At 37.7% G+C, this 19,182-nt stretch overlaps 1 protein-coding gene across 2 annotated transcripts in view; it reads right to left on the bottom strand.

The window, feature by feature from the left end:
* The window catches only part of tmem201 (transmembrane protein 201), an 89,511-nt gene that overhangs the window by 61,430 nt on the left and 8,899 nt on the right, over nt 1-19,182 (bottom strand). For both annotated transcript variants that reach the window (XM_039755516.1, XM_039755515.1), the window contains exons 2-5: nt 18,242-18,362; nt 10,881-11,075; nt 6,446-6,625; nt 2,556-2,923 (exon numbers count right to left, since the gene is read on the bottom strand). In XM_039755516.1, coding sequence (XP_039611450.1) covers nt 2,556-2,923; nt 6,446-6,625; nt 10,881-11,075; nt 18,242-18,362 — 864 coding nt within the window. The remainder of the gene's footprint in view (nt 1-2,555; nt 2,924-6,445; nt 6,626-10,880; nt 11,076-18,241; nt 18,363-19,182) is intronic.

Consider the following 19,182-nt stretch of genomic DNA (forward strand, 5'->3'; position numbering starts at 1 on the left):
TTCCAGTCACACACAACCCCATGCCCAACCCCGCCAACAAATGGCGCACTATAAAAGGTAGTTAGTGTGCAGCTGCTGTCACATTTAAAAAATAGTTTGTGTATAGCATACAAAATTTACCATCCATATTATACTCTCCACTACTAGTGAAATTCTCACCTCTTTAAGGTGGGTGCACTTTCAAAAATGCAGTGCGTTTCTACATGTTTATTCAAATGTAAACTGAAATGCAAATAATAATTTACATTACAATTTGCAGTCAATTTTTGGTGGGTTTTTGAATAACTGAACACACTTTCCAATATGGTAAGGAGCCTCAAATGTTCTCTCTGATACAGGCATGCATGGAGCTGAACCTTTCGTTTAGGAGGCAGGAACCAAAAAACACATGGAACATCAGTCAAATGAAGGGCATACTCCCTAAAGACATTCATCCCAAAAAACACACATGCCAATCAAATAGTATATTCCAGTGAGCAAAAATAGGCAAAGTATGGACTAAATGTTTAAAGAATGATGTGCATGGTTTCAAAATGCTAGTGTTCCAGACATTTATAAATTCTCCAAACATTTCCATTTAAACAGCTTTTCTTTTTTTTCTAAATTGGGCAGCAGTACTTAGTTTTTTCATTGGTGTGCAGATTCACAGTAATTTTTTCTGTTGATAATTTTTGAGGATAATTTTTAACAGCCTTTTCTTACCAACATGAATGGCATTTATCATAAATTAGCTGTGTTACCCAGTTACACCCAGGAAATTTCATAAGATGATGAGCCTCAGTTATACTGCTGTCAGTTAATTGAGTGTATCACGAATATTACATAACCCAGATTTTTTCTGTACACAATATTAGCAGATTTGTTTACAACTATTATTATTGACAGCAGTATGACATAGTGGTTATGGCTTTGGGCCTAGAATTCAAAACCCTGGGGCCGTGGGTTCAAATCTTGCTACTCACACTGTGTGACCATGAGGAGGTCATGTCACCTGCCTGTACTCCAACTGGAAAAACAAAAAATCAATTACTCAAGTACAGTATTACTTTTCATGTTTTTAAGTCAGTTGTATTTGGTCCCTGCTTTAAGCACTGCAACACATTTCTGATTACTTCCCTCATTTCAAATTTAAGCACCAAGACATAAGAAAGGTGTTTGGGTATTGAGTGATTTAACCGTTCCACTTGAAGAGCCCTTGGGTAAGGGAGAGTCCCCTTCGGGGTTACTACCACTATGTGGGGGGGCTGGAGGTAGACAGAATGGATAACCATGATGAGAGCCAGCATGCATATAAGAAATCCAGATAATCAAAAGCAAAAAATTTAGAAGTACTGGCTATTTCAAACACTGATGCAAAGAATTTTGGAGAGCAGAGGAGTGTGGCATCGCCATTCAAAGTAAACAGATAAGCATGTAATTGTAAACAATTCTGGAGGTCGAGCTATATTGTAAATGATGGGTAAATGGATCAGGGGCTTACCACTATTGTCATGTAGATAACAGAGAAAAATAATATTAGGGGCTTAAGTCTCTGAAGCCGCTACTGCAGATTGATCCCGCTATTGCTCCTAACTAGTCTTGGATCAGAAGACACCGAAACCCACTGACCGTAACATCTTACCTGAGCTTAGTTAAGCTTTCTATTTTGCTTTCAAACCATACTTTACAAGCCAAACATTATCATGTCTCTTTTTTTCTGTCCAGGACACCAACCACCCCATTTGAAAGTTCTGCTGTTTGGCCCATCAATCACTTCTGCGCCGTCCTTCATTTGCATAAAGTATGTTCTCATCACAGTGCATGTATAGTTGCATAATATTAATAAACATGAACAAGTAAAAAAAGATTGGATAATTTGTTTTAAATAACTTCGCTAAATTTTAATCAAAACCGTCAAAGCGTTTTTGAAATTTTGTGGATTTTTTCTATTTTATGGTGCATCCACTGACCAAGAAACCATCTTGCCAAATTTCAGCATTTCAACTACATGGGGAATAGAATTTGCTAATGAGCAACTTGATCAACTTTGCATTTATATATATTATACATATATAAAAAAATATGTAAAACTAAGTTTCATAGCACAAAGATTCACCCATACTTGTTTAGTGGTGCTAGACTACCGTTTGCAACTAAACATAACAAAATTGCCAACCAAAAGACCCAACATTACAGAAAGTCAAAGATGACCCCAACATAGAAGAAAATTCACCAGACCCGAGCACTGTTTACATTGTACTCATTAGGAAAATACACATTTATTGACAACTCTGAAAAAAATCTGATTGTAAAAGGGTTTTTCTTTTACTGTGCAAGTTCCTCCTCACATAAGAAATCTGACAAATGAGACCACTCACTCAGTCTATCTAGCCTATTGGTTTAGCTGTCTCTCACATCCTGTTATTTAAATAATGACAATTTATTAGGTAATAAAACAGTTTTAAAAATATTACTTTTCTACAACTTCAAATTAGCAAACTAATCAGAAAAAAAAGAAAAACATATATATATATATATATAAAAATGAAATCTTAAAAAAAAAAGAGGGCACTCACCTAATGCGGCCAGCCAGAAAAATAGCAAACAGGCAAGTGAACAATCCAAGAGAAACCACAGCCATCTGATGGTTTTTTCCATAGCTCCACAAGACTCTCATATTTTCCACTGCCTCCTCAGGGAGAATACCAATTAGCTCCGGCCACAGGGCAAGTGTCTCACTGCTGGCATTTCTAACGGACCAATCAGGTGTAGTAATGTTGTTAACTGCAGTTGCACTAGAGCCTGCATGAAGTGTGTGGACGTCAGGAAAAGGATCCCCAGAGCCATAAATTGCCAATGCCAACAGAAATGCACAGCTCAAGAAAGCACAGAATCGGAAGAATATCACTCGAGCAGGAGTGGAAAAGGCAGCGGAATGGACATTCTAAGTGGGAAGAGATGGAGAGGGAGAGAGAGAACGAGGAAAAGACGTTAAAAAGAGAGTAATTACCCAGTTACACTGTAGCATCAACCCAACGTATTCAGTATCTCAGACTTGAATTCACTAACACAATGTCAATGCAGATCTTTTTAATTTTAAAAATGTTTAGGTATTGTAGTCATGGGGGACATCTATTACCCAAATATTTTCTAGGCAGTCTTACAGTTTACAGATAACAGAGCACAAGAAGAGGAGTTTATAAACATAATCTGTTAAACAGTCACTGATTATCAGAGAATGAAGAGCGGGGAAGCCTGTCTAGATTTAGTATTTTCTAAATATGTGATGTAATTGAAGCATTAGAATCTAGTAATAAAAGAATACATTTAACAGTGTTTTGACAGAGCACATACTCAGAAATTAAAAACTTCAAAATTTCTTCCGTTAAAGTTACTCAGATGTGACAAAGTCCTTCCATTCTAGCACTAACCTTGGGGTTAATGAGAGCATGGCGGCAATGATTACAAAGTAGCTAAAAGACATTTAGGGAAATATTGTGAAAAAGGTGAAGGATGAGCCAGAGATTCTTTCAGTATTTTAATGGTAAAAGAACATTCAAGGATTATGTAAATATTTCAAAACAGTAAGGAATAATTAAAATATACATACAGTGAAATACTAAATGCTCTGACCTTTCATTTTGTTCAATTTGTACATGTGAAGAAGTCAATTGCTTCCTAGCAGCAATAGAGAAGTACAGTATTAAGGGATTTGGAAATTGTAGCGAGATAAGTGCTACATTGATTAAACGAGTCAAAAAAAAAAAAGTCAAAACAAATTACCAGGAATAGATATTACGTATCAGAGAGTAGTGAAGAAAATTAGTAAGTGCATGTAAATCATTGAAACTTATTTTTCAACAATTACCACCTACTCAGGGAAACTCCTATCGGCTGGAAGCTGGCAAACATTATCCCATTTTCTTTATATATAAAAAAAAGGGGGGGTTATTGGGCTAAATTAAATACCTATAGATTACTAAATGCAACCTACACGATGAGTAAATTGAAGGAAGCAATTAAGAAACAGATTGACCATCACATGTCCAGGACAGTTATACTGGTAAACAAAAAAAGGGGAGATCAAGTTTTACAAATATGCTAGAAATCTATGAAAGAAGCAGACAATTTTGTGGTAGATGAAATTTTGTGCAAGTACATTTATGGTATTATGCATAGAAATTAAAATGTTACACCCAAATACACAATTTAGTCTGAAACTTAAAAATACAACTTATGAGAAGGACCAAGGATATCCAGACAGTGTCTAAGAAGGCTAATAGGATATTAGGTTATATAGCATGATGTATAGAATCAGGTTATGGGCAAATTATGCCTAACCTATAGGTTAACAGGGTCATTTTTGTCATATACTGTACTAATGGGGCCTCATCTGAAGTACTGTGTGTAGTTTTGGTCTCCATATTACTAAAACAGACAACAACCCTAAAGAAAGCCCAGAGAAAATCACATAGCCAATTCTGAACAATGAGGAAAGATGGAAGGAGTTGAACCTTTTCTGTTTAGGCTTGAAGTGATGAAGAGGTGACATGATTAAAAGGTCTTAGATAAAAGGTCTTTAAATAAATACATTAAAAGATTATTGGGTTGAATGGACTTTTCTCGTCAAAAGTGTAATAATGTTTTACTATAAAAATGAACCCGTTTTATTGCATTCAATTATACCTTAAATAATGATGCAATAACTTACTCCATCTTAGAACATTCTTCCAGTGTAATATGAGAGGCAGGTTAGGTGAATTGGCGATCCTAAATTGGCCCTAGTGCAGGGGTGGCAAACTCCTGGCTTGGAGTGCCACAGTGGCTACAGGTTTTCATTCTAACCCTTTTGCTAATCAGTGACCAGTTTTCACTGCTAATTAACTTTTTACCCCATTACTTTAATAGCCCTGTTAGAAGATTTCAGCCAACTGAATTAATTCTTTTCTTCATTAAATGACAGCCAAGCAGAAATGAGATGTGAAATGAGCCAACAGATGACCAACTAAATTGGGGCTTCAAACTCCAACCAATTTCACTCCAATCATTTTCTTAATGAGAAGCCAGTTCTTGCTGTTAATTAAATCCGTTATTTAATTCCATGGCTTGTTGCTGCGCTCATTCTGCCACAGTACACATTTCGAAAACTGTTGTTTTTCTGTTCTTTCTAAAAGCACCGTCAAAATGTTTTGGTGACCTGAGAGATCAACCTTACCAAGACCATCACCTCTCTTTAATTTCAGATATTGTGTAATGGGCACAGGGGAGCTGTTCATGTGGTGGCTTGTTTTGTGTCTCATTATTGATTGGCTGATAATTAAAGAAAAACAAAACAACTATGGGGCCTGAGTCAGGTTAATTAAAAGAAGTAATCAATAGCAAAAACTGGTCACTAATTAAGAAGATGGTAAGAATGAAAATCTGCAGCCACTGCGGTACTCAAGGCCTGGAGTTCGCCACCCCTGCCCTAGTGGATGCTTGGTGTGTGAGTGTGTGTACACCCTGTGTTGGACTGGCACCCTGTCCAGGGTTTTTTCCCTGCCTTGCACCCCTATGCTAGCTGGGACAGACTCCAGAAAGCCCCCACGACTCTGTTCAGGACAAAGCAACTTAGACAGTGATTGACTGTTACTACACTTAAAAACAAACTTGAAAGTACATAAAGCTCTGAAATTCAGAAAGAAGCAATATCATTTCAGGGAAGTTTAGTTTTCATCAAAACATGTTCCTGTTGTCACACACATGCACATGGTGAACAGTTGACAGGCTCAAATATCTGTCAACCAGACCAGGGGTTGGCACACTCACGTGAACCTCTCTCCTCTTATTCCCCTGCAGCTCAACCGAGGTCCCAGATTCATAGTGACATCAGCATTGACCCGGTGATGACATCACTTCCGGCCAACCCTGATGACACTATTTCTACTACCCAGAATTCCTTTTTCTGCCACACCAGTTCTAGTTGTCATGACTCCACCTCTTCCTACTACCCACCATATTTATAGATCAGTCTCACTTTGTTAGCCAGTTTAATTGTGAACTCTGCTTTGTAAACAGTTTTTTTTTTTTGCTCTGATGATCTTCAGTATACGGGATGGCCATCCCCAAACCTTTTTCAGTCTGCTGCCTGATATTTTATCACACTGTAAAATCTTCTGCTCTATGTAAGTCTGTGCTGCACCCTTTAAACCAAAATTAAGAATTACTTTAATGATACATCATAATTTAAACAGCATTCAGAGTCTAAAGATGAATGCAAGGAATAAACCTGTAAATGTGAAAAGAGCACTTAGTTTTTTTTGACAAAAACCTCTGGAACAGACTACCTATACATGTATTGTGCACAATCTGAAGAGGGTGAAGACAACTAATACAAAAAACATCATAATCACACATGAACCCTACAACCCTGGTATCAAACCTAACCTCAAACTGGGTGTTTTCTGAATCCTGCCTGTGGCCTCACCTGCATGTAGGCCTTATCTGATTCTCTGCTGCGTTTCAATTGGTAATTGAAGAGTACAGCTCGAAGTTGACGATTCTGGTGCTTTATGTAATACTCCACAGCTGTTTGGCAAGGACGGCAAAGTTTGTAGGTCTGCTCAAGATGATGCTTGTATACTTCAATTTCTTCATCATACTTGTCCTGAAAATCAAATAAAGCATTGTCAAACAAATAGCAACTTTATTCTCCAGACCAGCATCAGAAGACAAGTGATTAATAGATTTATTGCTAGTTACTAGTCAATCATTGGTACTGAATGTGGCCAATAGAAGTAACAAAGGAGAAAAAAAAATTAACAAAAACACACACATACACACACATTATGAATTTGCGACAGGTTGCATGGAGAGTGAAGAAAGACAAAGATTTTAGAAATAGCAAAGGAAGGGATGTTTACAAGCAGCTTAGCCAACAAAACAATAGCTTTTCTTTCCGAGTCAGAGTACTAGATCATCACAGCAAAACTATGCATGCTTCAAAATCTGCACATCATTTCTTGAATACTTCAGCAGTAGTTCTCTGGTCACCCAAAATTTCAAAGCAGCATCAAATGCTGAACACCAGGTAAGGCAAACGTAGTTCAGTGGTAGCAGTCTTTCTTTCAAACCACCTTCGATACCAGAAGTCACTGTCTTTTTAAATTCATTTCCCTGTTCACAATCTACAGTTAAAAAAAAAAAATCAGCAATAGTGTGTGTTTAATTTCAGAGACATTAAAAAAGCATAGTAACTTTTATTGGTCCTTATTGTGTGTAGAAGGGCATTAATTCTACAAAGGGTGTTGATTTTTAAGCACATATTTACTTTTTCTCAGTCAGAAGTCAATTAAAGTCTTGCAAATTAAATTGGAAGACAATTGACAGTATAACTGACATGCATTATCCTATGTCTTTGCGAAAAAAGGACATGATAATTAATGAAGTATTTACGGAAAAGAAAAAGCACACACAACACACCTGTGGGGTATTCAGCATTTTCATTTCACAGCAGGCTGTTCTTAACACAAGGGAACCCACTTCATGGCTCAAACCATTGTTCTAACATTTCTTAATTTGTAGAACTCAAGGGCAAGTGGGGGGGAGGGGGCTTGGCTTGGGGGTTGGGGGATTGCATAATGAACATTGTTTGAGTTAACCACAAGAGGGAGCAAACAGACAACAAAACCCATCCGTCACTCTCAGGATTTGCTTTCCAGTAAAATACAGAAAGTGCACATTAAATGTAATTGCTTTGCCTGCTTATACTATATTGTATTTTTACTAAAGAAAATAATGGTATAATAGTCCACAGCAATCATCGTAATATAGACCCAAACGAAAACACAGTACAAGATCACTTTAGTGAGTCTACAGTATGGGACTATGCAGTCATCTGTGAATAATAAATTTAAAAAAAGTCACTTCAAGCAGTAATAGCCATTAGCAACACTAAAAATATCTTGGTTGTATTGTTTAATTTAATGGAATGTGCTAACAAAAAGGAATCCTTTTCTATCCAAAACATGAATTTTTTTCATCAATTTCAAATTGATGAATGGTAGTGTACATCTTTGGAGATATGAGCAGAAAACTTCATTGTTTTTGGTTATATCCTTGCCTACTAATCTGAAGAATAATACAACAAATAGCATTAATTCATGACCACTTGGTTAGATTTTTAAATCAAGCCACACACACACACACACACACACAACTGGAGAGATGATTTATATAGAATGGGGTAGCCCATCTTTAAAACAATTAAAAACTACTGAAATGAAGATTTGTTCTTTAGCCTGAGAGTGTTATGGCTTAGCTAGGGTTTTATTTCTGGCTCAAGGATATTTTCTTTCAATTTGATATTTTTATTGTTCATTAAATTTTATTGTGCTTGAGGAATTACCCCAAAAATTCCCAGAATTGTTTATAAAAAACTCTTTAGTCACCAACAAAATACTCTCCTTGAGATGCAATACACTTAACCCAGCACTTCTTTCATTTCTGTTATTTCAAAAAGACACAGGAAGCATCTGATCTGATAAATAAGAGTGGTGTGAAGCAACAACAATATTGTTTCTGGTCAAAAACTCTTTAATGCTTTGTTATGGGGCAAAATGCAGTTTTCAATACAACACTTCTCTGAATGTTTTTCTTGATGCTTACTTGTAAACGCCTCAGTAATTCAATGTAATGTCATGGAGAAAACGGTCTGTTCCAAGGGGAAGAAACGTTTTATGAACAAGTCTGTCTGTTAATGTCAAAAAAACCAGTGTCTTTTTGAAAATGCCTCAAATGCACACTTGGTTAACCAGACTTGTAGACACATGATACCTACCAGCATATTTAAATAACTACACCCTGCTTCTGTGCTATTGGCAGATTACGGGAATTTGGGTATCCCCTCATATATAGGTAGTCCCCAGGTTACGGACATCCAACATACGAATTATGAACGGGGCCGCAGCTGCAACGCATGTGCTTCAGTAACTGCCGCTCCGTCATCTTTGGCCTGGGGACGCTGCAAGCGGAGGCTGGAGGGGGGCTGCTCGCGCAGTGTAGCGACCCTAGGGTGGCTCCCTGCGGCAAGCGGTGACCCGTGGTCCATAGTCACTGGGGCCACAGCTATCGCTCGTGTGCAGGACGATGGTACACTGCCCGCCCACTACACCGCCACACCTACTACTCCTGACTGGTTGCAGGCTGGATGGAGTGGAGGGGGGCGTTTCACAGCCCACCCAGCACACATGGCTGCCCCGTTCGTTCTCAGTGGGCCGCTGGTAATGCTGCAAGCGGTGACCCGGTTGTGGCTGAACAGAGGCCATTGAGGGTGAATGGGGCGGCACGGGGTAGCATTGTAGTGCGCCTCAGATGGCTGCCTGTTGAATGGGGGCGATTCACTACCCGCCTTTGGCTGCACCGTGTTCGTTCTCGGTGGGTCGACGCTGCAGGCAGCATACTGTAGTGGAGGTGACTGTGTGGTGGGTGAGTGATGGACCACCATAATGTAACAGCTGGAGAACCACTGTCTTGTCAATATATTCTTCAAAATGTGTTTGGTATTTTGTCATTTTGGTCAATAGTGGATTTTTCTGTTTCATCATTTAACTCAAGCTTAATGAATCACAAATTTGGTATACAGACACACACACATTATATATATATATATATATATATATATATATATATATATATATATATATATATATATTATATTATATTATATATTATATATATATTATATCATAAAAAAATGACACTTTTTCAGAGAGACGAGATGACATTTTCAAAGAGATAATTTCACATCCTGTGAGACGAGACTTTGTGCCAAGAGATGGATTGAAAACCTAACAGGTCCAAGCAGGGGTGAAAATAAAAGACAAGCAGTAGAAGACAAAGAGTAGAAGACTAAGTAGAACCTCATAAAGAGGTTCAAAAATGTTGGCACGATACACATGCAGAGCAGGTTAGAGATTATGAAAGTACTAAAATTCAAAAGTCGCAAAAAACTGATAGCAAAGATTGCATTAGCACTAACAAACAAATTATTACTCGGCGAAATAATGGAACAGCGAAAAGAGATGGGATATGGATCTACTACAAGTTTAATTTCAAAGAAACCACAATTCGTTCAGGTTTATATTTATGATCACAGAGCAGCGATGCAACATAGGATCGAAAGAGTTAAACGATTGGACAAATTAGAAATTCTACAGCCAAAAATGGATACAAATCCATACATCTAAAAGTATATTACTTTACACAAAATTTATCTGAAAAAAATACAGACAAATATGTTTTCTTGGATTTCTATATGAATCCAAACGATCATGCTCGCATATAAACCAACACGTGACAAATTGTCAGCAATAATAGTTTCGAGAGATGGAGATAGCAAAGACAGAGATAATATTCGTGTTTATCCAAAAGCACAGCACGATTCGTTGTAATCGACAGATCTGGGAAATGACTAGTGCGTAGGAATTAGCAAGCGAAGCGAGCAGGCTCTCCTAGTATGTACATACACACACATATTCAAACTTACTTTTCAAACCAGGGGTTCCCTCCTTTCTGAATATTTCGTGGAAGATTATTAAGGATTGCTTTGTCTTATGGTTTGGGAAAAGACACATCTAGAGTACTAGGCTTTAGCAGAGCTAGAAGCTGAATTCAGGAGCAAGGACTCATTTTGGCATTTTGAGTTTGGGGCCTACAGGTAATAATAATTCAGACTCTGTTTTAGGTTTGTGCTTCATTTTGCATGTTCTGTAGTTTATTCTATTTCAGTCTGAAATATCTCTCATGACTTTCTATGTGCTCAAAAGAGAACAGCAAAATATATTTCTTCAATTGTCCCAATGCAAGCAAAAAATTCAACAGACCACACTTGGTATTAAAATTTACAATTCTTATATGCATACCTCCTCACGGGGAACAAATGAGGCCAACTGTCTGATCTTTAATGTCTGATTGTTGTTGCACTTTTTGCACAGAAGCATCTGACAGTTGACCCACTGCAGCGATTTAGCTGTGCTAGGCATAACAATCCCACCAGACACCCCATGATTTAGATGCTCCATAAACTGAGCAGGGATTGGCTTGTTGTAGTCACCATTCTGCAAGAGAAAATATAAATTTCAGGAAATACAAATTATGTAATGAAATAAAGAATAGAAAAAAATCATGTACACAAGAGAGAACAGTTATAGAGAATACAATATTATACATACTGCCAGAAACTACCCATGTACAAATTAAACTAGTATTTGAGATGTTAAGTATAATCCACTCTTTTAGCCATACTATTCATCAAAACAACTTAAAAAGAAATACTGCAAAAACCCCCAAAGTAGGAAACACAAGGTTCAATTTCCCAAGTCAGGTAGTGCTAGTTAGTTAAAGAGCTCTAATACAGTGTAAACATTTTTAGAAGTGTATGCAGCGCATATTACTAATTCAATGTATAAATGCAATATACAGTGGTGTGAAAAACTATTTGCCCCCTTCCTGATTTCTTATTCTTTTGCATGTTTGGCACACAAAATGTTTCTGATCATCAAACACATTTAACCATTAGTCATATATAACACAAGTAAACACAAAATGCGGTTTTTAAATGATGTGATGGTTTTTATTATTTAGGGAGAAAAAAAAATCCAAACCTACATGGCCCTGTGTGAAAAAGTAATTGCCCCCTGAACCTAATTACTGGTTGGGCCACCCTTAGCAGCAATAACTGCAATCAAGCGTTTGCGATAACTTGCAAGGAGTCTTTTACAGCGCTCTGGAGGAATTTTGGCCCACTCATCTTTGCAGAATTGTTGTAATTCAGCTTTATTTGAGGGTTTTCTAGCATGAACCGCCTTTTTAAGGTTATGCCATAGCATCTCAATTGGATTCAGGTCAGGACTTTGACTAGGCCACTCCAAAGTCTTCATTTTGTTTTTCTTCAGCCATTCAGAGGTGGATTTGCTGGTGTGTTTTGGGTCATTGTCCTGTTGCAGCACCCAAGATCGCTTCAGCTTGAGTTGACGAACAGATGGCCGGACATTCTCCTTCAGGATTTTTTGGTAGACAGTAGAATTCATGGTTCCATCTATCACAGCAAGCCTTCCAGGTCCTGAAGCAGCAAAACAACCCCAGACCATCACACTACCACCACCATATTTGCCTTCCAAAAAGTTCAACTTTTGTCTCATCAGTCCACAAGGTATTTTCCCAAAAGTCTTGGCAATCATTGAGATGTTTCTTAGCAAAATTGAGACGAGCACTAATGTTCTTTTTGCTTAACAGTGGTTTGCGTCTTGGAAATCTGCCATGCAGGCCGTTTTTGCCCAGTCTCTTTCTTATGGTGGAGTCGTGAACACTGACCTTAATTGAGGCAAGTGAGGCCTGCAGTTCTTTAGACGTTGTCCTGGGGTCTTTTGTGACCTCTCTGATGAGTCGTCTCTGTGCTCTTGGGGTAACTTTGGTCGGCTGGCCACTCCTGGGAAGGGTCACCACTGTTCCATGTTTTTGCCATTTGTGGATAATGGCTCTCACTGTGGTTCGCTGGAGTCCCAAAGCTTTAGAAATGGCTTTATAACCTTTACCAGACTGATAGATCTCAATTACTTCTGTTCTCATTTGTTCCTGAATTTCTTTGGATCTTGGCATGATGTCTAGCTTTTGAGGTGCTTTTGGTCTACTTCTCTGTGTCAGGCAGCTCCTATTTAAGTGATTTCTTGATTGAAACAGGTGTGGCAGTAATCAGGCCTGGGGGTGGCTACGGAAATTGAACTCAGGTGTGATACACCACAGTTAGGTTATTTTTAACAAGGGGGCAATTACTTTTTCACACAGGGCCATGTAGGTTTAATTTTTTTTTCTCCCTAAATAATAAAAACCATCATTTAAAAACTGCATTTTGTGTTTACTTGTGTTATATTTGACTAATGGTTAAATGTGTTTGATGATCAGAAACATTTTGTGTGCCAAACATGCAAAAGAATAAGAAATCAGGAAGGGGGCAAATAGTTTTTCACACCACTGTACACAAAGACAGCTTCTTATAAATCCTCATTAATTTATCAATAATTATTGATAAAGACTCCCAATGTTAGCACCATAATTAAACATGATTTTAATTATAACATTCTTAACCTTAGGCGTATTATTTACACTGAATCGACACCACTTCAGCAGTTCACCCACAGGTATACAATCGAGTGTTGAGAGAGAAAGAGAGAGAGAGAGAGAGAGAGAGGGCAAAATACAGTAAGGGTGGAATAAACAAATACACACACACCCTCAGAACATATGTGAAACAATGCATCACAAACCAGGGCTTCGGAGTCGGAGACAATTTTGGGTACCTGGAGTCGGAGTCGGCAAAAAGTTAACCGACTCCGACTCCTACTAAATTTAAATGGGAATTAAAAAAGTAAGTTGGAATGTTGACATGTATGTTGCCTTCCTTTCCTTCAATGGATGTAGAAAATACATTAGCATAGTATATACATACAGAGGAGTCGGAAGATTTAGAAACTGAGGAGTCGGAGTCGGAGCATTTATCTACCGACTCCACAGCCCTGTCACAAACATAAAGGATTAGCAAACTATCCAAAAATTATCAGGACTTTTGGGAATAAAGACACTAACATGTTTAGTACAGACATTCGTTCATCTAACCATGTAACTTTTTGTCAAAATGAAGTCTTAAAAAATAAGACAGACAGACAGATAGATAGAGAGAGAGATACTTTATTAATTCCCAGGGGGAAATTCACATGCTCTAGCAGCCGCATACTGATAAAAACAATATTAATTAAAGAGTGATAAAAATGCAGTGCAAATTAAAAAAAATGCAAGGTGGTGAGTGTGAGGCATGTGTGACAGTCGCATAGTGTCGGGGAGGAATGATCTCCTCAGTCTGTCAGTGGAGCAGAACGGTGACAGCAGTCTGTTGCTGAAGCTGCTCCTCTGTCTGGAGGTGATCCTGTTCAGTGGATGCAGTGGATTCTCCATGATTGACAGGAGCCTGCTCACCATCCGTCGCTCCGCCACAGATGTCAAACTGTCCAGCGTCATGCCTACAATAGAGCCTGCCTTCCTTATCTGTTTGTCCAGGCGTGAGGCGTCTCTCTACTTTATGCTGCCTCCCCAGCACACCACCGCGTAGAAGAGGGCACTCGCCACAACAGTCTGATAGAACATCTGCAGCATCTTACTGCAGATGTTGAAGGACGCCAGCCTTCTAAGGAAGTAAAGTCTGCTCTGTTCCCTCTTGCACAGGGCATATACAGTAAGTGACAACCTCTTGAATACATAATTAAATATTCTATCAGGTTTGGGAACTTTAACAATTCAGACTTATAGCACAACAAGCACACATCAAAGAGTCCAATTTTTTTCTAAAAGTAGTTTAGTCTTACATCAGAAATTATACAATTATTTCACAATGAAATTTTGCAGATACTGATGCTTTTCAGTGTTTGCAGTAATACATCTACTGGGGCTATGTACAAACTGCCATGTTTTCATTTAAAAACAGTACTTTTAAAACAAAGCAAATGAGCTCTGTCCACACTAAAATAAACAAAAACAACTATGACACTGACAGTTGTCTACATTGGGTATGCACGCATAAGTGGAGAATTCCTAGAAGGGGTGGTACTGCCACTGACCACAGGATTTATTGCAAAATTGTAGCAACAGGCAAATTATTTGCCATTTGCACATATATTCAACATTCAAACTGTACAAAACACAACTTAGATAAATACAGGTAAGCAACACAAAAATAGTCACAGAATGTCTGCTATGTTGGAATACGGTTTTCTTCTGTGTAAAGTGACCAGTCAAGGAATGAGACATTGTAAAGAGCAGGATCTATTCAGGGAAGGGCTATGTAATAAGCATGAACAGAGTGGGATTAAAGTCTGAGTAATCAAAAGTCTACATTTTCACCCACCCACACTTCAACACCAAGCTAGCAGCTTTCAGGGTTTAAAAACGCTGTGGTACAGTGGACTAAAGGCAAAAAACAGAGACTAGTGTCTGCTTTTTTAAATGAAAATGAAGTGTGACCACAGACATAATATTAGTCTTAAAAAAATGTAAATGAGGCCTGTCTTGAATGACAATAGAGGGCTAGGGCATAGGTTCTTAAGATACCAACCCATTAACAGCTAATAATGATTTTGTTAAAGCCAGGTCTTTAGGTACCTAAAGTTCTACACTTGTAGAAGATTTTATTTTTTTCCACTCTAAAAGAATATTCTTCAAAATTCTAGTTTTATGGAAAAAAAAAATATATGTATATCTGATGGCACAAGCATAACAATGATACGCAATATATTTAAAGATAATGAAAACACAAAACATTAAGGAGTAAATCGTTCTCTATCTTTTAAAGTTCTGTAAAGATGTCTTAATTTTACAGAGGTCTGTTTAACTTTAATTCTTATTTGAAGAATACCTCTAGAAAAAACTTGTTAGAATAAAACAGTTTGCTAACGGATAGGTGATATGTTTAGCTTGATTCCCTTCCAGAGTAAGTGGATTGGCTAACACTTCAGTTGAGGTCTGCAACCTAAGCAAAAAAGTGGGCAGATCAGTTATAAAGGAAGGCACAGACTAAGTGCCCACTTCCTTGGCCCTTTAGGGTGATAAGTGAATTGTTTAAATCTACCCCCATCTTGCTTTAAATTCAGGAAGGAAGCATCGTCAATTGGACACCTGAATCAGAAAGTGTTATCATAGCAGCCTATGTGCCAGTTCTTCATATAACAAAAGCCAAAGTACCAGCCCTTTACAGACAGACTTATGTTTCTTAAGGAATTCATGTTGGCTGTTGGGCAGCTGTTAAGTACAGCTGTCAGCTGAAAACCCTCGCCTGAAATTAAATTCTGTTTTGCAGTGCCAAAGTAAAAAAGGAAAATGTCAACTTGGTGCAATACCTTTTTCCTCCAGAACTGACACAATGATAAAACTTTTCCATTTCAAGCTCAAAATGTTTAAATGTTTGGTATGAATATTTACGGGATTTCTGAAATTTGTGTTAACTAAATTATTGTTTTAAAGATTTTGTATTTTCTTGTTGCTCAGTACACCTTACTCTTTTCCCAATCAAGAATGTATGTGCTGTATACAAATACATTACTGCTGTTTAATTCCCATTAATGAACATTCTACTCACAATTGCACCTTGACCTGCTAATCTCAAAAGAAACCACTTAAATCTTTATACTTTCTGACTCCACCATATCCTGGTTCAACAACTAAAATCCTGGCCTAACTATAAGCTTACATTAACTGAGAACAATTAGCCGGGTTAAGAAAAAAACACAACTTTAAAGACAAACTGTATTACTAAGAAATCTGAATCCCTTTTTTGGCTATTCATAGTCTCTGTGTGCCTCTACATTAAAACAACTGAGTAAAAGATACAAACATGTGGAACAATTGCTGCAAAATATTAAAACAGTTGCACTGTATGGATTCTTCTTCTTCTTCTTCCTCCTTGACATCTTTTCCTACTTTTATGTGGGATTAAGGTGCTTGGTCAACCTTCGCCAAACAGCTCAGTCCCACATTTCCTTGCCAGTCAAGCCCTTATCCTTCACATCTTTTTTTTACTTTAGCCATCCACCTCTGCCTTGGCCTCCCTTGCATTCTCTTCCCCGGTACTTCTAACAATTTCATTGTCTCACCTCCTCACAGGTCTATACCACTTCAACTTACTTTCCTGTATTTTCTAATTTCTGCAACATCTAACTTCTTCTGCTTGTGCTCCCTTTACTGCCCATGTCTCAGCTCCATACATCATTACTGGTCTTGCCACAGTCTTAAAAACCTGACCTTTAACCTTTGGCTTAATTCCTTGAAAACTCCTGATGCCTTCTTCCAATTTCTCCATCCACACAACACTCTGTGTTATCTCTCAATCTAGTTTTTCATCTCTCTCTACCACCGATTCAGGATATTTACATACATTCTATTTTTTACAATACCTCTCCCTGCAGGCTAACGCTTGAATCCTGATCAATAAACCTCATATATTCTATGTTCTTCCTATTTATCTTCAATCTTCCATTTTCCAAATCCCTTTCTCCATGCTTCCAGCTTCCTCTCCACTTCTTTTCTGGTGCTACAAAACATAATGTCGTCAGCAAAAAGCCTGCACCAGGGGGACTGGTCTTTTATCCCATGACTCAAGACATCCAACACCAGATCAAAGAGATAAGGACTTCAAGAAGATCCCAGATGCAAACCAACACTAACTGGGATCTTTTCTGTTACCCCAACACTGCTTTTAACCCCGAGTCCTCATTCCCTCATATTTCTCCGGTACTCCTTTTTCATACACGTCCAGACCACTTGATGTGATCCTCTATCATAAGCCTTCTTTAAAATCAATAAATATCATATGCAAACCATTGTTTTTCTTGACATTTGTTTTCCATTTTTTTTTTCTTCATTTAGCAATTTCATTGTACTGGTACAAAGGCAATAAAGGCTTTCTAATTCTAATTCTATGAGCTGCCTCAATGCATAGACTGTAAGTTGCAAAGTCGTATTGTATGGATGACCAAAATCTGAGACAGTGTACACGATAAAAGGTCTTGTACACCAAATAATCCAAAAGCAAAAATATCCATATGTTTTGATGCAGCAGGCACCAGTGATATGTCAAATGCTGTCCTTTAAACATGACTGGACATGGTTCTCTTGCTTTAATTGAAAATTCAGGTTTACCAATTTTCCTGTGTGTTATGTTCATGGGTCCACATTGCAAAACTAAAAGTAATTATTAGGCTGAATACAAAAGGCCCAAAAGACTTTAAACATATCTTAAAGTCAATTTAGCCAGGGAGGCAGAGACACATTGAATCATCCATGTCATTAACAACTTAATGTGTTCGCAGCTACTAGCAGGATTAAACAACTGCAAGTATGAAAGCGGGTAACCACAAGGAAGTCAATAATGTGAGAGAACTTTGTGAATAAATGCTGCAAGTTAAAAATAGAAAGAATGACAAGGAATTAGATTTGTAATAATTGCCAACTGTATGATGAACTGCTGCCACATTTTTTAAATTCAAGCAGCTGTAGCAATCTGGCATTAAGCCTGACGAGTAAATGCACTGAATTAAGATAGACACTGCCTTCAAATAAAAATAAGTAAACATTAAATTTTAAGTGACCTTACACTACCCACTTTCTGCCACATACTGTAACTTAAATTTCAGTGGTCACCAAGTAGAATATCAAGGGTTCTGAATTTTGTGCATTGAATTACCTCTTGGAAACCATTATACTGTTCACAGGTGGGACAGTCCCAGCAGTTTCTGTTTCCATAGGGCACCACTGTATCCTGGTTGCAAAACCAACAGTTTACTGATACATGAGTGGGCTTCTTTCTGTGGGAAAAATAAGAAAAAGAAGATTTTAGAGATTTCCCAACAGATTAGTTTACCATTTTCAGCTCACATCTACACCATTACATTTGTCCTTCTGCCAATAGACAGAAATGCATCTGCTAGCAAGATTTACATTTTAAATTAAGTAGCGGGATTTCTTTTTTACTGGGGGGAAAAAGAGTGAATAGTTAAGACAAGCATTTCCAAAAAAGGTACATTCATTGTAAAAAATCAAGAAATGGAAAATACTGCTAAATGTGTAACACCTGATTCACACATACAACTCCACCCTTGAGTAACGTCAAAGTTGGTTCTTTATATCGTTCACACACACCATTCACTTTTAGAAATGTCAATGTAGCTTTATACGTACACTTAAGAGACTAACAAATCCCTATGTAAAGAGTCATCCATCTTTCTTACTTCACGAAACCTTACGCTGAGAAACGCTAATAAAGTAATAGAATTAAAAGGCAATGCATCACCACATTCACAGAAATTATACATAAGCCATAGTGAAAGTGTAAATTAATTGCTTTTAAATTGAATAAGATGCATGCAATATACAATTTTAAGTCGAGTTAGACATTTCATATTTTATTAAGGGAGGACGATTTTTTGTGTTCTGGAAAATCTGACTGAAAATTCCATGCCAAATTATCTAGAAGAGCACCCCTATGAAGCAATGCTACATGGCGTTTCTACTACATTTTAATGTACAGCTAATGTCTGTAGAAGGTTGCAATATTTTGGAGCAACCCTGAAGTCAGCATTAATTGCCAAATCAAATCACCTAGAATATGGAATATATGGAGAAAAC

This window comes from Polypterus senegalus, chromosome 6, assembly GCF_016835505.1.
Source record: "Polypterus senegalus isolate Bchr_013 chromosome 6, ASM1683550v1, whole genome shotgun sequence".
NCBI lineage: Eukaryota > Metazoa > Chordata > Cladistia > Polypteriformes > Polypteridae > Polypterus > Polypterus senegalus.